Source organism: Cebidichthys violaceus, unplaced genomic scaffold, assembly GCF_023349555.1.
Source record: "Cebidichthys violaceus isolate CVI_PGR_0920_01 unplaced genomic scaffold, fCebVio1.0.p SCAF_55, whole genome shotgun sequence".
Lineage (NCBI taxonomy): Eukaryota > Metazoa > Chordata > Actinopteri > Perciformes > Stichaeidae > Cebidichthys > Cebidichthys violaceus.
The window spans coordinates 778,349-800,405 of record NW_027176761.1 but is presented as its reverse complement, the minus strand read 5'-3'; the positions used below and the strand labels follow the sequence as shown (position 1 = coordinate 800,405).

General features: G+C 40.8%; 2 protein-coding genes across 3 annotated transcripts; both read left to right on the top strand.

Annotated features, from left to right (window-relative positions):
- The first annotated feature begins 6,942 nt into the window (after positions 1–6,942).
- Positions 6,943–10,545, top strand: si:dkey-12e7.4 (uncharacterized protein LOC558132 homolog). Its single transcript, XM_068731979.1, has 6 exons — positions 6,943–7,417; positions 7,653–7,704; positions 8,126–8,313; positions 9,323–9,496; positions 9,749–9,859; positions 10,137–10,545. Exons 1-6 carry the CDS (start codon positions 7,265–7,267, stop codon positions 10,248–10,250), a joined length of 792 nt encoding a protein of 263 aa, XP_068588080.1. The 5' UTR covers positions 6,943–7,264; the 3' UTR covers positions 10,251–10,545.
- A 35-nt stretch (positions 10,546–10,580) lies between these two features.
- Positions 10,581–18,243, top strand: syt19 (synaptotagmin XIX). Of its 2 annotated transcripts, XM_068731978.1 has the most exons (10): positions 10,581–10,777; positions 11,353–11,409; positions 13,510–13,744; positions 13,864–13,937; positions 14,983–15,102; positions 15,941–16,126; positions 16,268–16,417; positions 16,576–16,695; positions 17,285–17,396; positions 17,488–18,243. In XM_068731978.1, exons 3-10 carry the CDS (start codon positions 13,555–13,557, stop codon positions 17,793–17,795), a joined length of 1,260 nt encoding a protein of 419 aa, XP_068588079.1. In that variant the 5' UTR covers positions 10,581–10,777; positions 11,353–11,409; positions 13,510–13,554; the 3' UTR covers positions 17,796–18,243. The 2 variants fall into 2 exon arrangements, with proteins under 2 accessions (XP_068588079.1, XP_068588077.1); XM_068731976.1 differs by lacking the exons at positions 10,581–10,777; positions 11,353–11,409 and adding an exon at positions 11,803–12,177.
- Positions 18,244–22,057: the final 3,814 nt, after the last annotated feature.

The window sequence follows — 22,057 nt, the reverse complement described above, 5'->3', positions numbered from 1 at the left end:
TCTGAGTTTTGAAACTCATAAATGACCAAAGTAAATCTAAAAGGGAGATAATCTGATTTGACATCACCCAAAAGGAAGAACATGGTGTGTCTCAGAGGCTTTAAATGTCGATAGAAACATGAATGTGGAGCCTATTGCATAAAACATGCAATTAAATATAACTACAAAACTTAACAATGATCTGACCTGACAACAAAAATAATTTGGCTGGAATTCCAGCGGTACCACTGGAAGCCTCCATCTTTTTCCGGTTGAATCCAGGGTGGGAGGTGCTCCTCCTGAGCTGAGATGTTGCTCCTGACATAGTGGGACAGGACTTGATATTTCTCGTAAAAACCCTGTAATTGAGTTGACATGCTTTTAAAGCCATCTGAATAATACAGCGAGCACACAGGCCCCCATCTCAATGTGGAGCTGGTGCAAACCCGCATCAATTAATCAGAGGCATTTAAATCTTTATATGGCATCCAGCTGCTCAAAGAAAATGTGCACTAAAATTGCAATAAGAATTTAGCTGTTAAGAAGTTCAATTAATATTGTTTCAAGTGAGACTGTGTGACTGTTGCTGAACACATGTGGACACAGAGGACAATTGCAGAAAAACCTTAAATATTGCACACTTGGAGAAGTCAGAAAGCCTGAAGCTGACTGAATAGTGTCAGTTACATTGGCCACCTTATTAAAGAGCTAGTATGTAGCATTTAGGGGGATCTATTTGCAGGAATGGAATATAGTATTCACAACTATGTTTTCATTAGTGTATAAATACCCTGAAACAAAAAAAAAAAGAGTTGTGTTTTCCTTAGAAAGAGGAATCTATATCTTCGGAGGGAGTGGGTCCTCTTCCACGGAGTCCGCCATCTTGCACCGCCATATTTCTACAGTAGCCCAGAACGGTCAAACCAAACACTGCTCTAGATTGGATTTTTTATTTTTTTTTGCTTTACTTGGAGGCCGCCATAGTTATCTGACACTCTTGTGAAACTATGGTTAAGACTATGGTAACTGGTTGCAGAGATCAGAAGCGTGGCGCCCCAGCGTCATCACAGTTTTGCTCTCGCCAGTTCACATTAGCCGAAGGAGTGAGTCTGCGACCACAAAAAAAGAGACGCAAATAGCTGTTTCTACGTTTGCTAACCCAGGCTAAAATTAGCCACCATGAGCTACTACTGGTGCTGTAAGAGCTAAACTCCTAAGTGTATTGAGCTGGGATACAGTCTTACTATGAAAAAGACTGTATCCGTATCTGTAAGAACTCACATAGTCTCACTTAAAAGCACTATCAATGTGCAAAGGAGTTAGGCGCTACTGTCTTGGGTGCTATTAAAACCCGGAACTATAAGATTGATATCATAATCATGCTATGTTTTCTTCTGTATTTCATGAAATTATGTTGAATGTCATGGAGGTACAGCCTGAATTAAATTATTTCAATGCATTTTTACAATCAGTCCAGTGGCCGCGTGCACATCCTGCTCACCCTGTGCTCTCACACACTTGCAGCTGCTCAGTGAGAAAGTTCCCCGCATCCCCGACGAAAGCCAACAGCAGCACGTTTCTCCCTCTCAGACGTATACAGGCACCACTATCTCGCTGTGAGACAAAGTGAGATTTTTAATTGCAGTCTGGAAGGCCCAGTGAACTATGCTGTATAGAGGTGACTCCGATGTTTGTCGCCAGACTTTCAAACAGTGGAGAGCGCTTTGAAAAAACAACAACCACACATCATGAAAAAAAAAAAGGAGCTGCTGATAAAGTTTGGAAAGGAGGCGCATCTAATTAAACATTTTGCTGAAGATGCACTCGTAGAGAGATTGGCCAACCGTAGATACCGATAAGCTCGATAAGACTCTTTCCTAACAAATATTGTGTCAGTCATCCACAAGAAAACCATCTCCGCATGTTCTGTATCATCTGCATCAGCAGGAAAAGGTATCCACTTTCTTCTGAAGATACTCCATTGCTAGACCATCAACAATGAGCCGTAACCTGCATGGGATTGCAGGAAGAGTCTGAATAAAAGGCACCGCAGAAGGCCAGAAGCGTCTACAATCCCTGAATGCCGTCTTACTAAGCGCTGCCTTCTGCTCCCATCTGGGAGTAGATTTTACATTTTGAATCAGACTGATCTCAAACAGCTGCAGGATGAACTCTGTTGTTTAGCTATAAATCTGCTCAAAAGGGGAAATGACAAACTAAAACACATACAATCCAATTATATGACAAAAATAAATACGTATTTGTTATTTCATACTTATTTGCCAAAAAAGGTCAATCTCAAGTCTGTTTATTTGCTGAAGATTTTGTTTATCTGTAATTTTTTTTGTCATAAATGTTGTCTCTTGTTTTTATAATGTCCTGTATATACAGCATGTTATACTGAGAATAGGCAAAAAGATTAATAATAATTGCAGAGATGATATTAAAGGGACAGTTCACCCCCAAATAAAAAAAAAACATATTTTACCTCTTACCTGTAGCGCTATTTATCAATCTAGATTGTTTTGGTGTGAGTTATTTATGGAGGTATTGTCAGTAGAGATGTCTAGATTAATAAATAGCACTACAGGTAAGAGGAAAAATGTGCATTTTTAATTTTGGGATGAGCTGTCCCTTTAAAAGAAGAAAAAGAGTCACTTTTCTACATATGGTTTTTAGCCCACATTAGTGCCGTGCTAGTCATGTCAGTGGGTCGGTCCACCTCTTTGATCAAGGCTGAAATATTTCAACAATATTTGGATGGATTGTCACGAAAGTAGGTGCAGACATTCATTGTTCCCAGAGGAGGAATCTTAATGACTAAAGTGATCTTTAGTTAAAATTCCATCTGCTAGTGACTCTATGAAGTTTATAGAGTCACTAGCAGATGGAATTTTATGGTTTTGAGTAAAATGTTTCGACAAATGTAGAAAAGCCTATTCTCCTCTGTTCATTTGCTAGTAATAAGCACAGTTGTTGATGAATGTTTTCCTGTTGAACGCAACAGTAGAGGCACTAAATCTGAACTCCGGATGTCGTCTAGCTGTGTAAGATGGAGTTTGTGGTGATGAAGTTTGCAGTGCCACCTCGTCTGATGTTGAAAGCTCTGAGAAAAAGAGTTCACAGCAGTCAGTGGGATATAAATGTGGTGCAGCATTGCTGCTGACCCAGACATTTTTTTTTTTTTTTAAATCAGGGTCTGTTTACAAATTATAAATTCAAGAGCAAATTCTTTTGATTCTCAGCTGGGGAAAGAGGATAAAAACGCTGCATTTGGTGCACAGATGTGACATGAATTCTTGAAATAGAGGGCATTCTCCTTCAGCAGTTCAGTGTTAGAGGGTGATTTCCATTTCTGCTGATGTGGTTTTTACTGATTTGCACTATTTTCTGTTCTGTTCTGGTAGACTGGATTTTTTTCCTCGGGACATTAAATAGTATTGAATCTTAAATTGTGTTCAGGGTTCCATGTGATGGGGTTTTTGTAAACAGTATTTACGCCAGCAAGCTCAATAGGTGAATAGCTGAGTCGACAGAACAACCGAAGGGTATACTGTTGTGCATGTAAACATATCATCATACATCACAAATCTAGCCCACTGTGATAAACCAATGTGATAAAGACTGGAGGCAGAGTACAACACTGTGTGCAGGGGAAAAAGAGAGAAGAGAATATGAACGCAAGAGGATAACGGCCATGATTTATGCATTGATGAAAGAAACCCTGGTATTTTATTTATGATCTCCTTAAATATAGCTCATGTGAATTAAATAAGTGATTGAAAAATGTATGTTACAACCTAGATTCTTGTGTATCTCACACAACCGGGCACACACACTGAACACGGGCATGTGCACACACACACACACACACACACACACACACACACACACACACACACATAGACGAACATACATCACAGCACAAAACAAGCACACATCCACAAACAAATACAAGTTAATAAAGGCACGCACCCTGACTCTTGTTCTTCAGTGTAACTCCTGACTGACACCTTGACTGACCCTTGGCTCTAGCACTGAAACACAAAAAGCAAAGTCATGCTGCAGCTGGATTGACTGCTACTGAAAAAAATAAATGATATGTAACAACTCATCAGTTCACTGTGGTTAAAAAGCAGAATTATCTATTTTTTTATGGATGAGTCAAGCTAAAATTATTCAAAGAAATATGTTTGCCATTTGGCGAAATATCCTAATTAGCGTTCTTTCTGGGAATTAGATGAAAAGATCAACATCGCTCATATGTATCTGTTTTTAAATCAAGCTATAGCCTGGAGATGCTTAGCTTAGCTTAGCTTAAAGACTGGAAATAGGGAGAAACAGCTGGCATGGCTCCATTCAAAGGTAAAATAAATCAGCCTAGCAGCACTTGTGCAAGAGTACAAACAACAAGTTGAGGTTGTGCAGGGGGTCATGACTAGTTCCTGGCTGGGTGTCACTGCCTGCCTCTAGCCTTTTTGCAAAGCTAAACTGTAAACCTGCAATAACTAATTTTGGCCACTTGGGGGCAGTGGGGGACAACATTGATGAATCATCTTTTAAGTTGACAGGGCTAATTTGTCAGTTAATAGTTGCCTATTTGCACATCCAGCAGTTACAGAGCAACACGATCATTTATTTGGAGTGGAGTCTTTTGACTACTTGGTGAATGAGCGGTGCTATGAGAGCGCTGAGAGTGAACCAAAACAGTAAAGTTGAGCTGAAACTTGTTGTGAAGCATTGTTTTCACGTTGTCATTTGATACATTGTTACTCTAAAAAGAAAAACAATGTAGACAGACAGAAACAGTGGAAGTATTCCTTTAAAAAAAAAAAATCAATTAAATCTAAAATGAAAGCATAAACTTAAAGCTGACTGACAAAATCGACATAAAGTGACAGTGACCCAGAGTCGTATTAGCTTGGAGGCCAGGGCGCCCGTGTTTCTGTGAGATCAGTGTATGTCAAATCCAAAAACAGTGAAGCAGTTGGAGAAATGAATACCGTTTCCTTGGTTTGCATGCAGATTGTCAATGGTATTATGCTTTATCCTTTTATCTTGAATGAGTCCCAGTGGCCCATTAAGTGTTTATTCCTTACCACCAAGCCAATGATTCAGCAAGAACATTTGACGGAGGATCCTTAAGGGATGCAGTGAGAGGAAGTACTACATAAAATGATCAATGCTTTCCAGATGCAGAAAATCCACCATGACTGACTCGACCAGTCTTTGGTTTTTGGGTGAACGTTACATAGCCGCAGGGGACTTGTAATACATCATGAATTATATCTTTAATCTGCTAAATTCACTTGACCTCTCGGTTATCGTTCAAGCAGAAAGGCACACATGGAAAACGATGCGACAAACGGCCACCAGGAAAATCTTTGGTCAATTAATTTGCACATTGAATTGTAATTGTAATTGTAATTGTACTACTCTGAAGAAATTCCACTATGGTTTCAACTCTAGTGCCTTTGCTACAAGTGTCGCTTCGCCTTCTTTTCTGTCATGTTCCACAAGTGAACAATGGAGTTAAAGTTTGGAGTTCACTAACTTTATTCAGTCAGCCATAGAGTCAATATGGCTCTGAGGCAGCTGTTTAAAGTGACACCAGTGTTAAATGAACTCTGGTGCACTCGGACTTTATACTATCTGCTTATTATGCGATCTCGTTGAGTAAGGCTTATGTGATTTTGCTTAAAGTAGCAGCGAAACTGCCAAATATTAGAAACATCCCATTCTGTGCACTGCTTACTGGACAGAGCAACTCTATTCTAAACCATTAACTGGTTGCTGTTTTTTCTGTAGAGACAATACCTCACTATTATGTATGCTCAGGAGAGCCAGTTAACACCCTCCAGCTCTGCACCACACATTGTGCCACTACCAACCCATCATCTGCAATGTGTGCTCTGTGCCAAAGTAATGTGTCTGTAAATGGAGGCATATAGGAGCCAAAATCCAAATTAACTGACCTGAAGCAGACCAGGGATATCGGCTGCTCCCAAGAACCAGAAGCTTTAAGAAAATCTGGACTCAGGAGGCTGCCAGAGAAACCATCTGTGTGCTGTGACTGCATAAGCTCCATCAGCTGTGCTGTCACCCTTATCTCTGCACCTCAATCTTAGCTTCAATATTTGAAAACTAACCGAATGCAAAAGCAAACAGCGGATGCCTCTCTCCTTTGCAAAAAAATTTGAATTCATGAAAGCCAGACTATCTAATCATAAATAACGAATGGATCAGGAAAATCTAATTATTTTATTAGATTATGCATTTGCTTCTTGGAAAGTGCCCCTTTCATTTTGTCAAGTAACCTTTTTGAAGATGAAAGTTGGAAGCAAACAAATTTTGCAAACCATGTGAAAATAACAGCTATTGATTTTACTACTTTATTAATTAAGCATTGCCACATATAAAAGGCAACATTTTTGCATGGGTAATTTAGTGCAGTGCAAGCTATGTCACTGACAAAATGGCTGTTTCCTATATTCCATTTTATCAACGTCATGAGCACAAAATATAACAAATGTACAGAGGTAACTCCACATAAAACTCAAAATTAAAAACATTTAAAAGATTGATGCAATCATTCGATTTGACATGTGTCTGCAGTAGCTCATTAGGCAGAGCTGTAATCCAATTTAGATATTTATTCATGCAATTGCATTACTTAAATATAATTTAGCTTTACTTCATGTCATTACATAACTTAAACAATGTGAATATTGTTCCAAGCATCATATTCAATAAGATCTGCTATTTTTTTCAAGCCCCTTCACCATGGTTTTCATTGTCAATTGAGTCTAACCTCAATTTATATAACCCAAGTTTAGATATTCGCTCTCATTTCATCGCTCTAACCATAGACTGTATGGTCCAACCACTGAGTCTTAATGAATCAGATTACAAGCTGTGTAAGAGATTTTGAGCGCAATGCCTTGTGGGAAGTTTGATCCGGGGGCAGACACGTCAGGACATGAATACCGAGATTCTGCAGTGCTCTGTGTGACGGTTTAAGTTCAGCTCCTGCCTCCTTATCGTACGCAACTGTTGTTTTAACAACTTTATTTCAGTGTCGCATCTGTTTCATGACTCAGTTGTCGAAGTATATTGAACTGTCCTCCTCGTGAAGTGACTCTCGCTCGGTTTGGTCAAGTGGAGCAACCCTCCCACCTGCCGGAGGAGTTGCGCGACAGCTGCAGTTTTAGCAAAGCCCTGTCACGAGCGATAAATAATACCTGGATTCCACTTAGCCCAGCGTTTGTTACGCGTGGTGTTAGCAATGAGTGGTGCCGTTAACTTTAAAAACTGCGGCTCTGTGCTGGTAACGGGAGCCAGCCGAGGTATCGGTCTGCAGATAGTCGACAGCCTGGCGCGTGGAGGTTTCTCACCCGGCAAGATAGTAGCCACGACCAGGAACCCCGCGAACACGCAAGTAAACAAATGCACTTACAGATAGCTTAGTAGCTTTGAAGCTAACCAGCCTGTCACCGCATGTAGTGCACAAACTCGTTGAATCACCTTGTTCGACTGGATGCCCGGTCGACCGTGACGGGTGGAGGCACATCAGACGAGTCACGTAACTAGCTAATGAAATAAAGTTAAACGACACAAAGACCCCACTGGATGTTTATTAATGAACAATGACGTGATGTTGTTTTGACCCACAGAAACTTCAGGAACTGGCAGAGAAACATCCCAACATCCACATCATCACTTTGGGTAAGGCAGAGAACAACCATAAACATGTGCATAAACAAATAATGATACGATGTGTATATATATATATAAAAAAAACATAATCGGTGTTGTTGTATGTGGACAACTAACCTAAACACAACCCTAACTTTAAAGTACTAGGCCTATTTATTTCAGATGTGAATGAATCATGTTAAATTCATGGATCCTTGTCATCCCTCGTGGGATTATTTAGACATATTAACCAAGAAACAAAAAAAGTTCCTAAATGTATACCAACCAACATCTTCCAACACAACTACTTGTTGGCCTCATGCATGCGTAAACTATATAAATCAGGTTCACACTGGCGATATGAAGTGAAACTGAAAACATGAACATCCTTTTTTCCATTTGTTTCATTCAACTGTCGGTGATTCGCAGTGTTGATGATTCTCTGCACTAGATGTAGTGAACCAGGAGAGCATAGAGAGGTCTGTGGAGGAGGTGGGCCAGCTCGTACAGGAAGAGGGTCTGAACTGCCTGATCAACAATGCGGGCGTCAACGTGGTGGCCGACTTTCAAACCGTTACTGCAGAGATGATGATCGAAAACTTCCACACCAATGCTGTGGCTCCTCTAATGATCACCAAGGTAATGTTCATTATACTCTTATTATTATTATTATTATTATTATTATTATTATTATTATTATCATTATTATTGTAGATTTTGTGCTTCCCGTCGGCTTGGATGTTGTGAATCAGCTACTTGTTTGGAACGCTTGCAGCGCTCACTTCACCTGATTATGAAATGCAAAAGAGAAGAAGCGACACCGTGAGCGAGACCTGTGAGGAGTTCATTTCCTGAATACGGCAAACCGAAATGTAAGCATGAGCTTGATGGACAGAAAGGACAAAACTGACGGATTGTATTTCATAAACATTCATTGGAAGTCTGGTTTCAGTCGTACTGGGCGGTGATCGAGAACATGCATGCCGGGCAGATGCTTTCAGAACATTAACAAGAAAATTTAAAAAAAGAATGAGCCTCTGGATTGAATCACTAGGTATTTTAGCATTAGTATCATTGTTGACAAGTGTTGATCAAATGCATCTGCTAAAACATCTTAAAGTCCATCTCAATCGTTGCAATAGTAAGTCATCACTGCATTAACACTGTAATGTGGTCTGAGATACTTATACATACACACAGTTTTTGAACTGCATTATACTGACAGGTGTTTCTTTTCTTCGGCTATTGATACAAACGGTGAGGTCAAAGTGATAGAAACACTCTACATTGTGTATATATTTCATGCTGCCACCAGAGGGCACTGTTTGTATTCCTCCCCACAGACTGGACAGTGTGAAATGTGTTTTACTCTGACTGGAAAGCCTCTGGAGTTTGCCCAAAATTCAAGATTTGATAGTGAAATCATTTTTGTAATGTTTATCTCTAGACAGGTGAAGTTTTGTTGTTAATATTATATATTTGCAATGTCGATTGTGTTATTAATATCATCATCATGCAATGTAAGCCTCCTCTAATCCTCATGGTGACAAGCTTTTGAATAGCTAAGAATCTCTCCATCTCATGAAAACCCTGTGCAGTTGGTTCCAGCTTCAGCTGTGATGTGTTTTTTTATTTCTGCCCCTTCCAGGCCTTCCAGCCTCTGTTGAAACGAGCTGCGTCTAGAGGAGGAGCCGGTGGTGCAGGCAGCATGGGCATCCAGAGGGCAGCGGTCATTAACATGACGTCTCTGCTGGGTTCTGTGGAGCTCACCTGGGGCCAACGGGCCAACAACTTCAAATGGTACCCCTACAGGACGTCCAAGGTATTGTTAGCATTGGATAAATATATTTGCTTGATAGCAATTGATATAAAAAAATATCTGCTTTGGTATATGTCTAGAGAAAGGCAGCTCAGGCTATTTAAAATGGTTGGGTGTTTCACTTCTCACCTGGTAAATGGAAGAAAGTCATAAGCATCTCCAAACGGATCAACGCCTGTTCTGTTGGGCAAAACTGTGCCGTAGTGGGTTTCAGGTTAGTGTTGCATAATAACTTGTTTCTGCTTCCCTTCTCAGAGCGCCCTGAACATGGTGAGTCGCTGTATGGCTGTGGACCTGGAGCCTGATGGGATTCTCTGTATGGCGATCCATCCCGGCTGGGTCCGCACTGACATGGGGGGCTCTGAGGTAAGAGCCTGCTCTGTCCACCTCCACCACAATCTTTTTGGGATGCCCTTAAACATATATATATATATATATATATATATATATATATATATATATATATATATATATATATATATATATATATACATATATGTATATGTATATGTGTATATATATATATATATATATATATGTGTGTATATATATATGTATATGTGTATATATATATATATATATGTGTATATATATATATATATATATATATATATAAAATAAAACATTTTGTGTCTCTTTCCAGGCTCCACTGAGTCCAGAGGAGAGCGTTTCATCCCTCCTGTCTGTGATTGGTGGACTGACTGAAAAGGATCACGGGTCGTTTCTGAACTTTACAGGAGAGATTTTGCCGTGGTGACTCTCTTTATAAGCACTTCTAACGAATCCTAGTATTTCTTCAGGTTATCGTCATCTTCAACTAGCAAAGTTAAAGGATTCGGAGAGGAAAGAGTTTTAGAAATCGTACATATTTTGAGGGTCCGTACTGTACACACAGTATACTGTTAGGCCAGTCCAGACCTACATACCTCGAACATGTTCCAAAAAAAAGTTATCTATGCTGTGTTCAAGTGGAAGTGTGTGTGTGTGTGTGTGTGTGTGTGTGTGTGTGTGTGTGTGTGTGTGTGTGTGTGTGTGTGTGTGTGTGTGTGTGTGTGTGTGTGTGTTCGGGAGGGGGAGGGGGGGCATGCTGTATGTTCGTAAAGTTCTCTCTTTCTCAGACGTTTCAGAGATGAAACAAACTGTGGTGTTACTCTGTCTTACAGATTCTCTTCTCTGTGGTCCAACATTGGGCACAGAGTCCTCTGCTAAAAAGGGAACACCAATGACGAGCATTTTAAAGTTACTTTAAATGTGTAAACAGATGAGCCGGTCATAAGCGTTTGAGTGAGTACAATGAATTATTGGCCACTAAAATGTCTGGTTTACATTTGTGTGTAAGGATTTGCAGAAGCGACGTGGCACTTTTCTGCAGTTTGCAGTTCAAAATTCTAATATATATATTATCTCCATGCTGTATGGTGAAGATACCACAGGAGTTCAGGCTGCTGCTTGAATACGTTAATATGGAAATGTGTGACCTGTTTTTGAGATCTTTACCGTTTAGAGTTTTTAGCACATTGTTGTATAACAGTATTAAAAGGGTGAGTTTCCATTAAAAGAGGTCACATGTTTATTCCTGCTGTTGCTTTTGTCCTGAACTGCATGATTATAAGATGATCTTGTTGTCGGTGTTCGGGGACATTCTTTTGAAGGATTTAAGTCTAACAAGGAAGTTCAGTCAAAATGTTTTTCCTTCCTCGTTCTTGGAGTTTGGGCTACTCATCATACCTTGGTGTTCCAGCGGGGGGGGGGGTTGTGACATTTTGTTCTATTTGTTAAACGGACATTTTTAGGTACAGTTCCTGTTTCCCATTGTGCGTCTCTCTCTCTCTCTCTCTCTCTCTCTCTCTCTCTCTCAGTCCTGCAAAATAATAGGTGACGAGTCTGCGAGATAATGACAACAATGAAAGCGTAAGGTAAATGTCATTTGAACTCGTGATACTGCCTTCGTGGCACTTGCGCTGTACAATTGTCAGAGAGTTGAGTGTTTCTTATCATTGTCATTTTACAACGCCTGTGGCCACTGCTGGTTTGGGTACAGGTGCACGATAAAGCAGAGCGCTTTAAGATGAACGCTCAACTTAGAAAATGAGCATAAGGAATGTATCAAACCTCGAGTGAGTTGAACTTATTGGATAAGATTATTACGTAAAAGTATGTATATAAATTGTGTGTGTGTGTGTGTGTGTGTGTGTGTGTGTGTGTGTGTGTGTGTGTGTGTGTGTGTGTGTGTGTGTGTGTGTGTGTGTGGTAGAGAAACACGGCGGCTACCTGGCAGCAGGTGCATGTCTGACCTCAACATTTGGCGAGTAAGGCCTGCAGAAGGATCTTCAAGAGGAACAGAGCTGAAGATTAGGGCCTGCCAAGCTCCCTGAAATGTCATTCAAATCTAATCAAACCAGTTTGCCCAGACTGCTGTGCAGGAAGTCGTGTGTGTGTGTGTGTGTGTGTGTGTGTCTGTGTGTGTGTCTGTGTGTGTGTGTGTGTGTGTGTCTGTGTCTGTGGAGAGCCAGAGGAGAGAGGGAGTGTGCATAGAGCGCCAGAACCGGGAGGAACAGTTATGCGATAAGGCACTGCTTTGGAATTCTCTTGCTCACGAGTTATTTTTATATTTTTCATTTTATGAATTTTGAAGAGCTCTGCATTCCTGAAGGAAAAGATGAACTTTTCATTACTTGCTACAGGTAAATGTGTTTGCGTGTCCTTAATGTTTAGTTGTTTTTTTTCCCAAGTTGTGATCTCATTGTAGCTGAATTGCTGTGTGTTATGCCAACCTCCTTTGTATGAATACTAATACTACTTTCAACTTTGTAGGTTTTTCCCTACAACGTTGGTGTTGTTTTGCATGCAGTGTGAGGACAAGTGCTATTTGACTAAACCGTTTCTGATAGCAGATACTCATGTCTTTCTGACCACGCCGCAGTTGTACCGGTTTTATTTACCTCCAAAGAATAATCCGACTACTAAAGTCAAACTATTTTTTTACATTTAAAGTGCCAAGGCCCTAAATTGACATCAATACAAGTTGATCTACTTACTGGCTGACCTCAAAATGAAGTCAATCCAGGGCTCCATTTGTGCAAAGTACACAGTTTTTAATACCAGCATTAAAGAAAGCTCCGCTTTGTTTCAAGTGTCCCAGTAAACCATCACAGTTTGAATGGAAACACAGCATGAGCAGCAGCCTGAAACTGAAGCAGCTAAATGGAATTCACTCATCATTCATTTTATTATTTACACCTGTGCGTTTCCTACCATGATATGTTCAATGATTTACCAATAGTGTTCAAGACTTTGGCTGTGATCTTGATCCGCTTTGACTTTTTCACAGTGTGCCATGCTGTCTTTGTCCGAACGAGTATCTTCTAGATGTTTTTTTTTTCTTTCTATCGATACTACCACTCTTATCTGAACTGAGAAAGGTTCACATGGGGTCCTAAATGAATAGGAATCAAATCCTGCAACTAATTATTTTTCATGGACAATTTATTGACAGATTTTTTTTTAAGGTAATTGATTAGTCCACAAAAAGTCAGAATATGGAAAGTTTCACAGAGCCCAAGTTTACATTTTTGAATAATTTGCCGTTCAGTCTGAAACCCAAAGATATTCATTTTACGGGTTTGAAAAGCAGCAAGTCGTCACGTCAGAGAAACTTGTTTTTGGTTTTCATCAACATCATTTTACGTTGATCGCGTAAACATTCCACATTTGTTCTGACAGGTCCTGCAGGACTTTGTGTGACTGTCTGTCTGTTTCAGGGCTGGATGCAAAGTTGTCACATGCAGCCGTAATGCCGACCTGTGACAGCTAGCAAGTGTGAATACTGTAATCGCCATTCACTTCTGCTACTTGTAGTGATGAAATCCAACAGGAATCCTCTATTGTTGATATTGGTGCTGCTCCATTGGCTGAACCTCCAAGATGGCCGCCAACGGGCCCATTCGGTGGTCACAGAGTTCTGTAATCTACATTATAGTGCCCTCCTCACGTGGTGCGTCTTCATTGTGTTGCAGAGATACGCTTTGGCCACATGGAGCTGGAGAGTCAGGGTTAGGCTGATGGACTACCCAGCCCTCGAGTGGCTGCTGTCGACCGGTGGAGAGCTGAGAATGCCGTTCTCGGACACGGCCAAGTACTGCATCCTGGGCATCTCGGTCGCTCTTCTGCTGCTGGCGCTGGGCATCTTGGCATGGCAGGCCATCAGATGCTGCACAGAGACGCACACTACGATCCCGCGGCAAGATGCTGGTGAGTAGATCAGGTGACAGTGCCAAACGGCTACAGCACATACTGCTGATGCATGCTGCTGGTGTCTGACCGAGAAAAGTAATTTCCAAATGAATTCTTGTGTCTGATTTTTATCGTAGTGAACCGTGATTTGCTGTACTCTGTCGAAAAGTCAAGAACAGTTGGAAACCGTTCAGGAGCTCCTAGTACTAGGGTAAGACAAAATGGATTTGAGAGGTGTGGATGGAAACAGATTTTTTTTAATAACTGTAATGTCATCTGCGGTCTGTGGCCATCCTACAAGTCATGACTCCTTCCCTACTTCCTATCTTGTTCTTCCAGCGCCCTTACTCCTACCCCACCCATCTTCAAACTCTTCCATTTTGATCTCAGCTACACGCCTGTTGAGTTTTGTTAATTGCATTTTGCCCATTGTGTATTGATAGAATCTGTCCACAGACATGTAAACACATACAGACAAAACACTACCATTCACATGCTCTGGTAGAGAGAAGATGAATGGGAGTGCGCTGAGAGAAATGCAGAATATTTCAGGCTTGACAGCTGCAAAAAAAAACACACAAAAAAAAAAAGGTAACTTAGCCTCTTGCCCAGACTGCAGGAAGTCTTAACTATAGATTTCTATCTTGACATTGATGTGTTTAGCTGCACTATTATTATATCAACGAGAGGAATCAGTGTTGATCTTGTACATGTGAGCTGTGTTTTATACCTCTGTCACATTTTATTTGGATAGTCTACTGTTTCCTTCCTGTCACCTGACTCGTGTTGGTAAAGGTTAGGGTTAAATCTATGATTGGAACAGGGTTGGTGTTGGAGTTATGGGGGGGGAAAGAGTTGGATGAAACGCTGGCACAAGGACTACACTTCCTTCAGGGTGAGGTTTAGGGCTGCACTCACGTTGTGCTGAATAACAGGAGCTCTTTTCCCATAATACAACTATAAACCACAGCCTAACAAAACACCATGAGCACCTCTTTGACGAAGCGTTTATGACCTTTTAACATTAAAAGTTCCTCAACTTTTGGATTTATCTATACTGTTTAATGGCATGTCGATTGATTATGTTGTTGGGCGTTTCTGTTTTTTTTTTTTTTTATCCAGCAACATTGTCTATGTAAATAAAGATTCAGATGGACTTGTTCAAACAAAGGAGAGTTGAGGCTTGTCACAAGTCAAATAAAAGCTGGAGGTGCTGTAGTTAATAGCAACACGCGGATGTCATGCATGCTCCCCAGATGGAGAATGTCAGCACAGAGGTCCACAGGCTGAGTCGCTGTCTGTCTCCGGCCTCGTTTGCCTCATCGGGATCCAGCCAGGCGGACGGAGCCACAGGGGAGCAGGCCAACATTAAAAAGGTAGTACGTGACTGAATATCCCTGTCGTCACGGGACAGTCAGTCGACAATGTTTTGCTAGTTTGTTTATTCTCCATCGAAAGGCGTGGGCACTTTCTGTCTTCAAAAACTATTCAAGGCTCTGTTTCAAATGTTTGTTTGTTGTTTTTTTTTTACTATAATACAAGGTGTCATACGTTAAATCGCTTATGTCCATCCTAAGTGGAAGAAGATGTGTGAGACCTGTTTCGTAGTTTTTGGACGTATACTGTGCCACAGGACTTTCATCAGACTATAACGTCTGATGAATGGCACACTATCTTGTGTTTTTTTTTTCGATTAAGCGCTAGGAGCTCTGCGAGGTCATACTTAGGAACACAATGACAATTCAAAGATGCTGGTGTTTATCAGGTAACATTAAGTTCTTCAACATGCTAACATTTACTGGTTAGTACCAAACAAAAAAGTAAACCTGAGGCTGATGGGAATGTCATCAGTTGTAATAGTATTTGGTCAGAAAGTCTAAATGTACGATGGCGCTAGAGGAAACGTAAGGGGATTACCAAAGTCTCTCTTAAGAGACCATGAATGTTTGTAGCAAATTGCACTGCAATCTACCCAATAGTTGTCAAGATATTTTACTCAAAACCAAAGAGGTCGACCTCATGGTGGCGCTACAGGAGCAGTCGGGGGGTAGATGCATCGATTGTCTTTATTGTCGCTGAAAGACATTTGTTTTCACAGGTTCCACACAGAACACACACAGTTACTGAGTTCTTTAGTTCTCCGTCGTTTGGCTGCTGGCACCAAGCAACATCAACAGCAGCGTTAGGTTACATGTGTGTCTTTCCTATAACCAGGTCGATGGATCGATCCGCTTTTCCATCTATTATGACCAACTGCAGTCCCAGCTGGTGGTCACCGTCCTGCAGGTGGAGGGGCTTCAGGGGCCCAGCCGGACGTGCAGCCTCCAGCCTTTTGTTAAGCTGAGAGTCATGTGGGCGGGTTCAGAGGGAGTGGAAGTGGACGACTGTACGGACGAGGAGGTAATTTTGTCTTCATTAGTTACCACATGTCAGTCAACAAGTGACTTCGTTAAATGAATTGTCTGGCACAGAAACTACAGCAGGTAGTGTGTCTCTGTACTGTGTGAAAGCTGTTGTGGTTTACTGCGGTGACCCTCTTAGGGCGATGGGACTGCGCCCGTCTTGTGGACGGTGCTGCAGGAGTGGCGGACTCGCATTGTGAAAGGCAGCTGTAACCCTTTATTTGGAGACCAGTTCAGCTGCATCATGCAAGAGGACAAGGATCTTCATCACATCAACCTCAGGATGGAGGTACTGCAGTAAACTAACCCATCTCTCACCCTCTCTCTCAAATCATTGGAAATGGTTTAGTCAGTTGAAATAAGCTCTGAGTAGAGAAAAAGGAATGCTTTTGTGTGTGATTCTGTAAGTAAACGTGTCTGTCTGCCATGTGTCTGTGTGCATCTCAGGTGAGGCACTTTGATAAATTCTCCAGACACACAGTGTTGGGAGAGGTGAGGGTTCCTCTAGGGCAGCTCAACATCTCCTACCCTCTGGAGCTACAAGAAGATCTGAAGACACCCCAGAAGGTACAGTAAGACAGCATGTATGTGCGCACACACACACACACACACACACACACACACACACACACACACACACACACACACACACACACACACGTTCTCCAATAGGAAGGGTTTCTTTCTCATTTTTCAGTTGAGGTGAATTAAAGAATTACATTTTTACTATTTTAAAGATTGAACGCTTAAAGGGAAAGAAATCACTGAACATGTGACGATGTAGCATTCTTGTCTAATTGTGAATATTAATGAAATAAGTGACAGGGCATTTGCAGAGCTAATAGAAGGAAGACAACCTGGTCCTTGGAGTAGATTTTTGATCGAAAAGATCTTTATTTATGTGTCAACACTGTTTACTTCTATTTCCTGTAAATCCCACTACCACCACTCAATCAAAGAAATTCTAGATTGTATGAAATCTTCTGAATTACACGTTTACTGTAGAAATTAGTGTTTAATGTTGAGTTCCATATTTCATATCTATGTGTTGTGCTCATGTAGCATTAGTAGCTGTTATTTATGGTGCTGCTACAAAGAAACCACATTTTTTTGTCGTGTTTCTCGACAAGTGTTTCTCCTCCCACTTTCCGGACAGGATCTTGTAGGAGAGGTGCTCCTGACTTTAAAGTTTCTTCCCACCTCTCAGAGGCTTGAGGTTGGACTGCTTAAGGTCAGAACGGTCCTCACTGAAATATGCTCAGATGCAGGTAAATAAACAACGTCATTGAAAATCAAGCCATGACCATACAGCTGTCTTACACGTACAGTTCCTGATTTCGTCTTCTTTGTGTTGTACAGCCCTGTCCGCCAGGATCAGTGTGCAGTGCAACCAGCACAAGTTGAGGTACCAAAAAACCTCCACCGTGGCCCACTCTCTGGTCACTGTCTTCAACGAGGTCCTCATGTTCTCCATGCCAGAGTTTCCTCTGGAGCAGTGTAAAATATCACTTTCTGTGTATGAGACTCGCACGACTAGGAAATCCCCCAAACATCTGATTGGACAGTTGACTTTGGGGAAGGAGACAAGTTCAGAAGATGAGCATTGGAGCTTAATGATGCGCTCAGTTCGCCAGCCAATAGCAAAGTGGCATGGCCTACTGATCTGACTTGCATCTTGTAAATACTCTCTTGCACTTCCTGGATGTCCGCAGCTGCTTGTATATGACTGAAGGCTGTAGTGCTCGTGTGTCAGCCTGAGGGTTCTGCCCACCTGCTTGGCTGTAAGGCCAAACATGGACCCCTCTCCCTCCTGACACCTCAGCGGTAGAAAGACCTTTCTGTTGCAATCAGGGCAGCGGAGGGACTGCCCAACTGAAACCTTTGTTTGTTGTTAATCGCTCTTTTCAGCTCCAAATCTCATCATATTGAAGAGCTTTAAAGATCTGACATTTGCACTCCTTATCGCTGATGATTACTTTAGTTTTGCACTCACTCGGTGCATAACTGTGTTGTTTGTGTAACTGTTATCTTTCATATCTGCAGCTCTTTTGTGCTTGTTTTCACATGCCGTCATTCTGCATTAATAAATCTCTATATTGCAGCTCTGAATGTTCAGTCAATATAGTAATTCACTGTTAATAAGAGTGTTAATTAATGGCTTATCTGTAAGGGAAAGTATAGAATGTCTAGTTTCAACCGACAATCTCGCCAAGGATAAGTCGCCTCACTGTGGATTGAAACAAAACATAACACAATATTCATTGACATAGTGAGCAATTTTAATATGGCCTTCTTTTTCAGGATCACCATGCTCACAAACACTCAGTTAAACACATTATTACCTCATGTTAGGTGCTTTAGTTTGAGGCTGAAGGATGTTTTTGCCTTTAGAGACTCTCCACTAGGTGGACCACAGTGATTTCCTGCATTGACTTTAGGCCTTTGCCTCCATCTGTTGGTTTAACATTTTTGTTTGTTTGTAAAGCAGCACTGTACTTTAGAACTCACTCTCGTCATGTGGTGGAGGAAGTTCTGAGATAAATACCACAGAGTAGAAATCCTCTGTTAAGTAAAAAGTCCTGTATTCACAATTGTACTCAAGTAAAAGTACACAAGTTTTAGCATCAAAGTATACTCAAATTACCTTAAGGTAAAAGTACTCATGCAAAATCGCCCATTCTGAAATAATGTATATTATATTGTTGCATCATAATTATTGATACATTAGTGTGTTTATCTCTTTGATGTTGCAGAGGTGAAGGTGGAGCTAATTTGAACTACTTAATGCAGGCAACTGCTGGGTAGCTTGTGAATTTCCCCCCCCAGAAATGAATCAAGGATAATAATAATACATTATAGTTATGTTTCGTATTCTTAATCTGACTCTGTGAAGTAAGTAACTAAAGTTGTCGGTTAATAGGTCCATTTACTAAAATTGTCTCTTTGCAAAGGTGTGACACAATGCCCAAACTGCGTCCTATAGCCAACGCGCATTTCCATATAATTTCAACAACATTGTCAAGTAAGTGCTTTTAACATACAGAAACATTCACCATGTATGAGAAACAAATGGCTATTTTTACCATAAATATAATCAGTCATAGCACAATGAACATAAGGCAGTTACAAGGCAAACAGAGCTTTGAGCAGCCCTTTCTCTTTATTTGTGCATTTACATTTCTTACTTCTTTCTCTCCTAGAGATAGACATGGTCCCGTAGTTTAAATCTAGGCTTGAGTTGAATAGTCACATTCTCAAGCACATTTGTAGGTGCTCATTGGAGCATTAATGGTATTTGGTTTTAGATTTAATAGCGGAGAAAGCTGATTCACAGCTGAGTCGATCCAAACACCTGTCCTCAGGAAGGTTGGACCAGGTAAAAGAGTAAGACAGAGGGTACATCCCAAGTCTCTTGTCATTTCCTCGCTCCTCGATCCTCGCTTGAACCGGAAGTTGTTCTGCGCCGCAAAATTGACGGCCGTCCCAAAGCTCTTATTTGGCTCGGAGGAGCGAGGATCGAGGAGAGAGGCGGGATCTCTGAGGAGCCATGAGCGAGGACACACGAGAACAGGCTTCCAGGAAGTGTTTTAACGGCGGACACGCCCCCTCTTTGTTCATCAGTTATGTGATTGGACGCTGCAGCCGATCGGACTGATACGATTTTTTTCAACATGTAAACAGCGAAGACGGATCGCAGATTAAACTCAAGATTTATATTTGATATGTTTTCTGATTCCGTATCTGGCTTAAATATATATATGTTCATTATATGAACAACAAAATGACCACAAACAACTCTCTTCCTTTGTTAGAAAGATTTGTCTTTTCATGATCTGATATTTCCTTCAATAACTTTTATTATGTATACAATTAAAGTCAGAGAGAACTTTTTACATCATTTATCATCATTTCATTCAGTCACGTGAGGCTGATCATTCCTGACGGTTTGATGAGTTATGTCAGTTAAGAGAAACCATAATCATATTCTGGTTTATTTAATAATCACGTCACAATCACAATTTCAAAACATACAGATAAGTCATAAATATGACAAACGCATTCTGCCGTAGAAACAGGACACAGTTTATTAAAGAGGTTACAGAGAAAACACCTCTACAGTGATGATTACTGTCTTTATTAGTTATTAGTATTATTAGTTACTATTATTAAGTACAGTGATCATGTGTGCAGACACAAACTATCAAAAGTCTCTCCAGCTGTCTCTCCGCTTCATGTGACGCTTCAGAGGAAAGGACGTCTCATGTCTCTTAATTAAAAACGAGGCCTATTTGCAGGCCTCAGCTCGAATAAAGATAAGAAATACCTAATTAATTGTATAAAAAAAAATAAAAAAATAAAAAAAAAAACTTTTTTTATATATTTTTGAGATGAGAAAAATCATGGAACTATCAGAATACATGTTACTGGTTCACATAAGATAAGGATGGAACACAGCAGAACTTGGAAAACTCAAAAGCTCAATCTTGAAAAACAGCACTTTTAGGGTATTGTTTTTTGGAAAGTATGGGTATCCAAGACTTTTAATATGCTGGGCTCTTAGAACAACTGATATAGGCTCTATATACACAGCTATACATAGATACAGTGAAACATTTATGAAATATAGAGCATTTCAAATTAGAAAACTGATCAAATACTCCAATATTTGAATAAAAAAGTATTTTTAAAATTCAAAAACACTCTATATCACTTCTATGTATCACTCATGATGTTCATTGAATCAATAGACCGAAGATTGGACCTTTTTTGAGTGTTTTAAGCTCTTTCTATGCCCTTTTTAGTTATTTAGTTTAAGGTCAAATCCTGCTTCGACTCTCTGTTCAGGGCTGTATCTCAGCCCCCCCTTCTCCGATTTTCACCATTGAGACCTCCTTCGAACCGTAGGAGCCAATAGAATTGCCTGGAATTGAAAGCTAGATGATTGACAGCACTATTAGCCAATAAAGCTCAAAAAGGTCCAGCTCTGAAATCTGATTTGCTGAGCTTCCAACCCTCCCAAGAATCCGAGGAGTGTCGGAGAGACACGAATCGAACGGATTCACACGGAGCACCAGCAGCTGGACAAACATGCGTTGGAAGTACGGAGATATTCCATTTTTTCGCTGAGATTCGACCAAAAGTAAGTACAATATTCGATGAAAGCTGTGTGACTTTTTGTGTTCGAAGCTGAATATCTCTGCGATGGTTTACCGGGGAGAGAAATGGAAACTATGTCCGTAATCTCCGTCAGGCGCTCGTGCTTTTTCATGCTTCGTGCATGTTCGTAGGTAGCACGTTGCTAACGGAGTGTAGCAGCCTTTTTCTCCGGTCTGTCCCAGTCATATCGAGTATGATTTATGATATTTTGTTATTTGTTTGCTTGGCTGATGGGAGATGTGTTTGTCTCATGTAGAAGTGACCTAGTTCATGTTGTTCCCAGGACGCTGAGGTTTCTGCAGAACTATAACATCACTATATTCGTTCTTCGTGGGTTCTCTGCCAGTTACTTTTAACACAAAACTCTCTAAGTTTTGATGTACTCTGCGTCCAAATGGGGGACCCTCGGGTGTATCTGAACATATTTCCTCGTTCCTCTCTCCTCGCATGGTCTCCTCCATGCATCCCTGGTGGGAGGGACTAAGACGCAGGGAAAGGACCCAAGTGAGGGAAACGGGGATGCAATTAAGAGACTTGGGATGTACCCTAAGACGCAAGGAAAGGACCCAAGTAAGGGAAACGGGGATGCAATTAAGAGACTTGGGATGTACCCCAAGAGCGAGCGAAGGACTTTGTAAAGTTAGCGGAAAGATTAACATAAGACAACATCAGTTTTACAAAATAAGATGTCAAGCCTATATACAAATTGCATAATGTGGAAATAAGATTAAATTAATTATATTCACACTAAGTATAAAACATGTTACCTGCA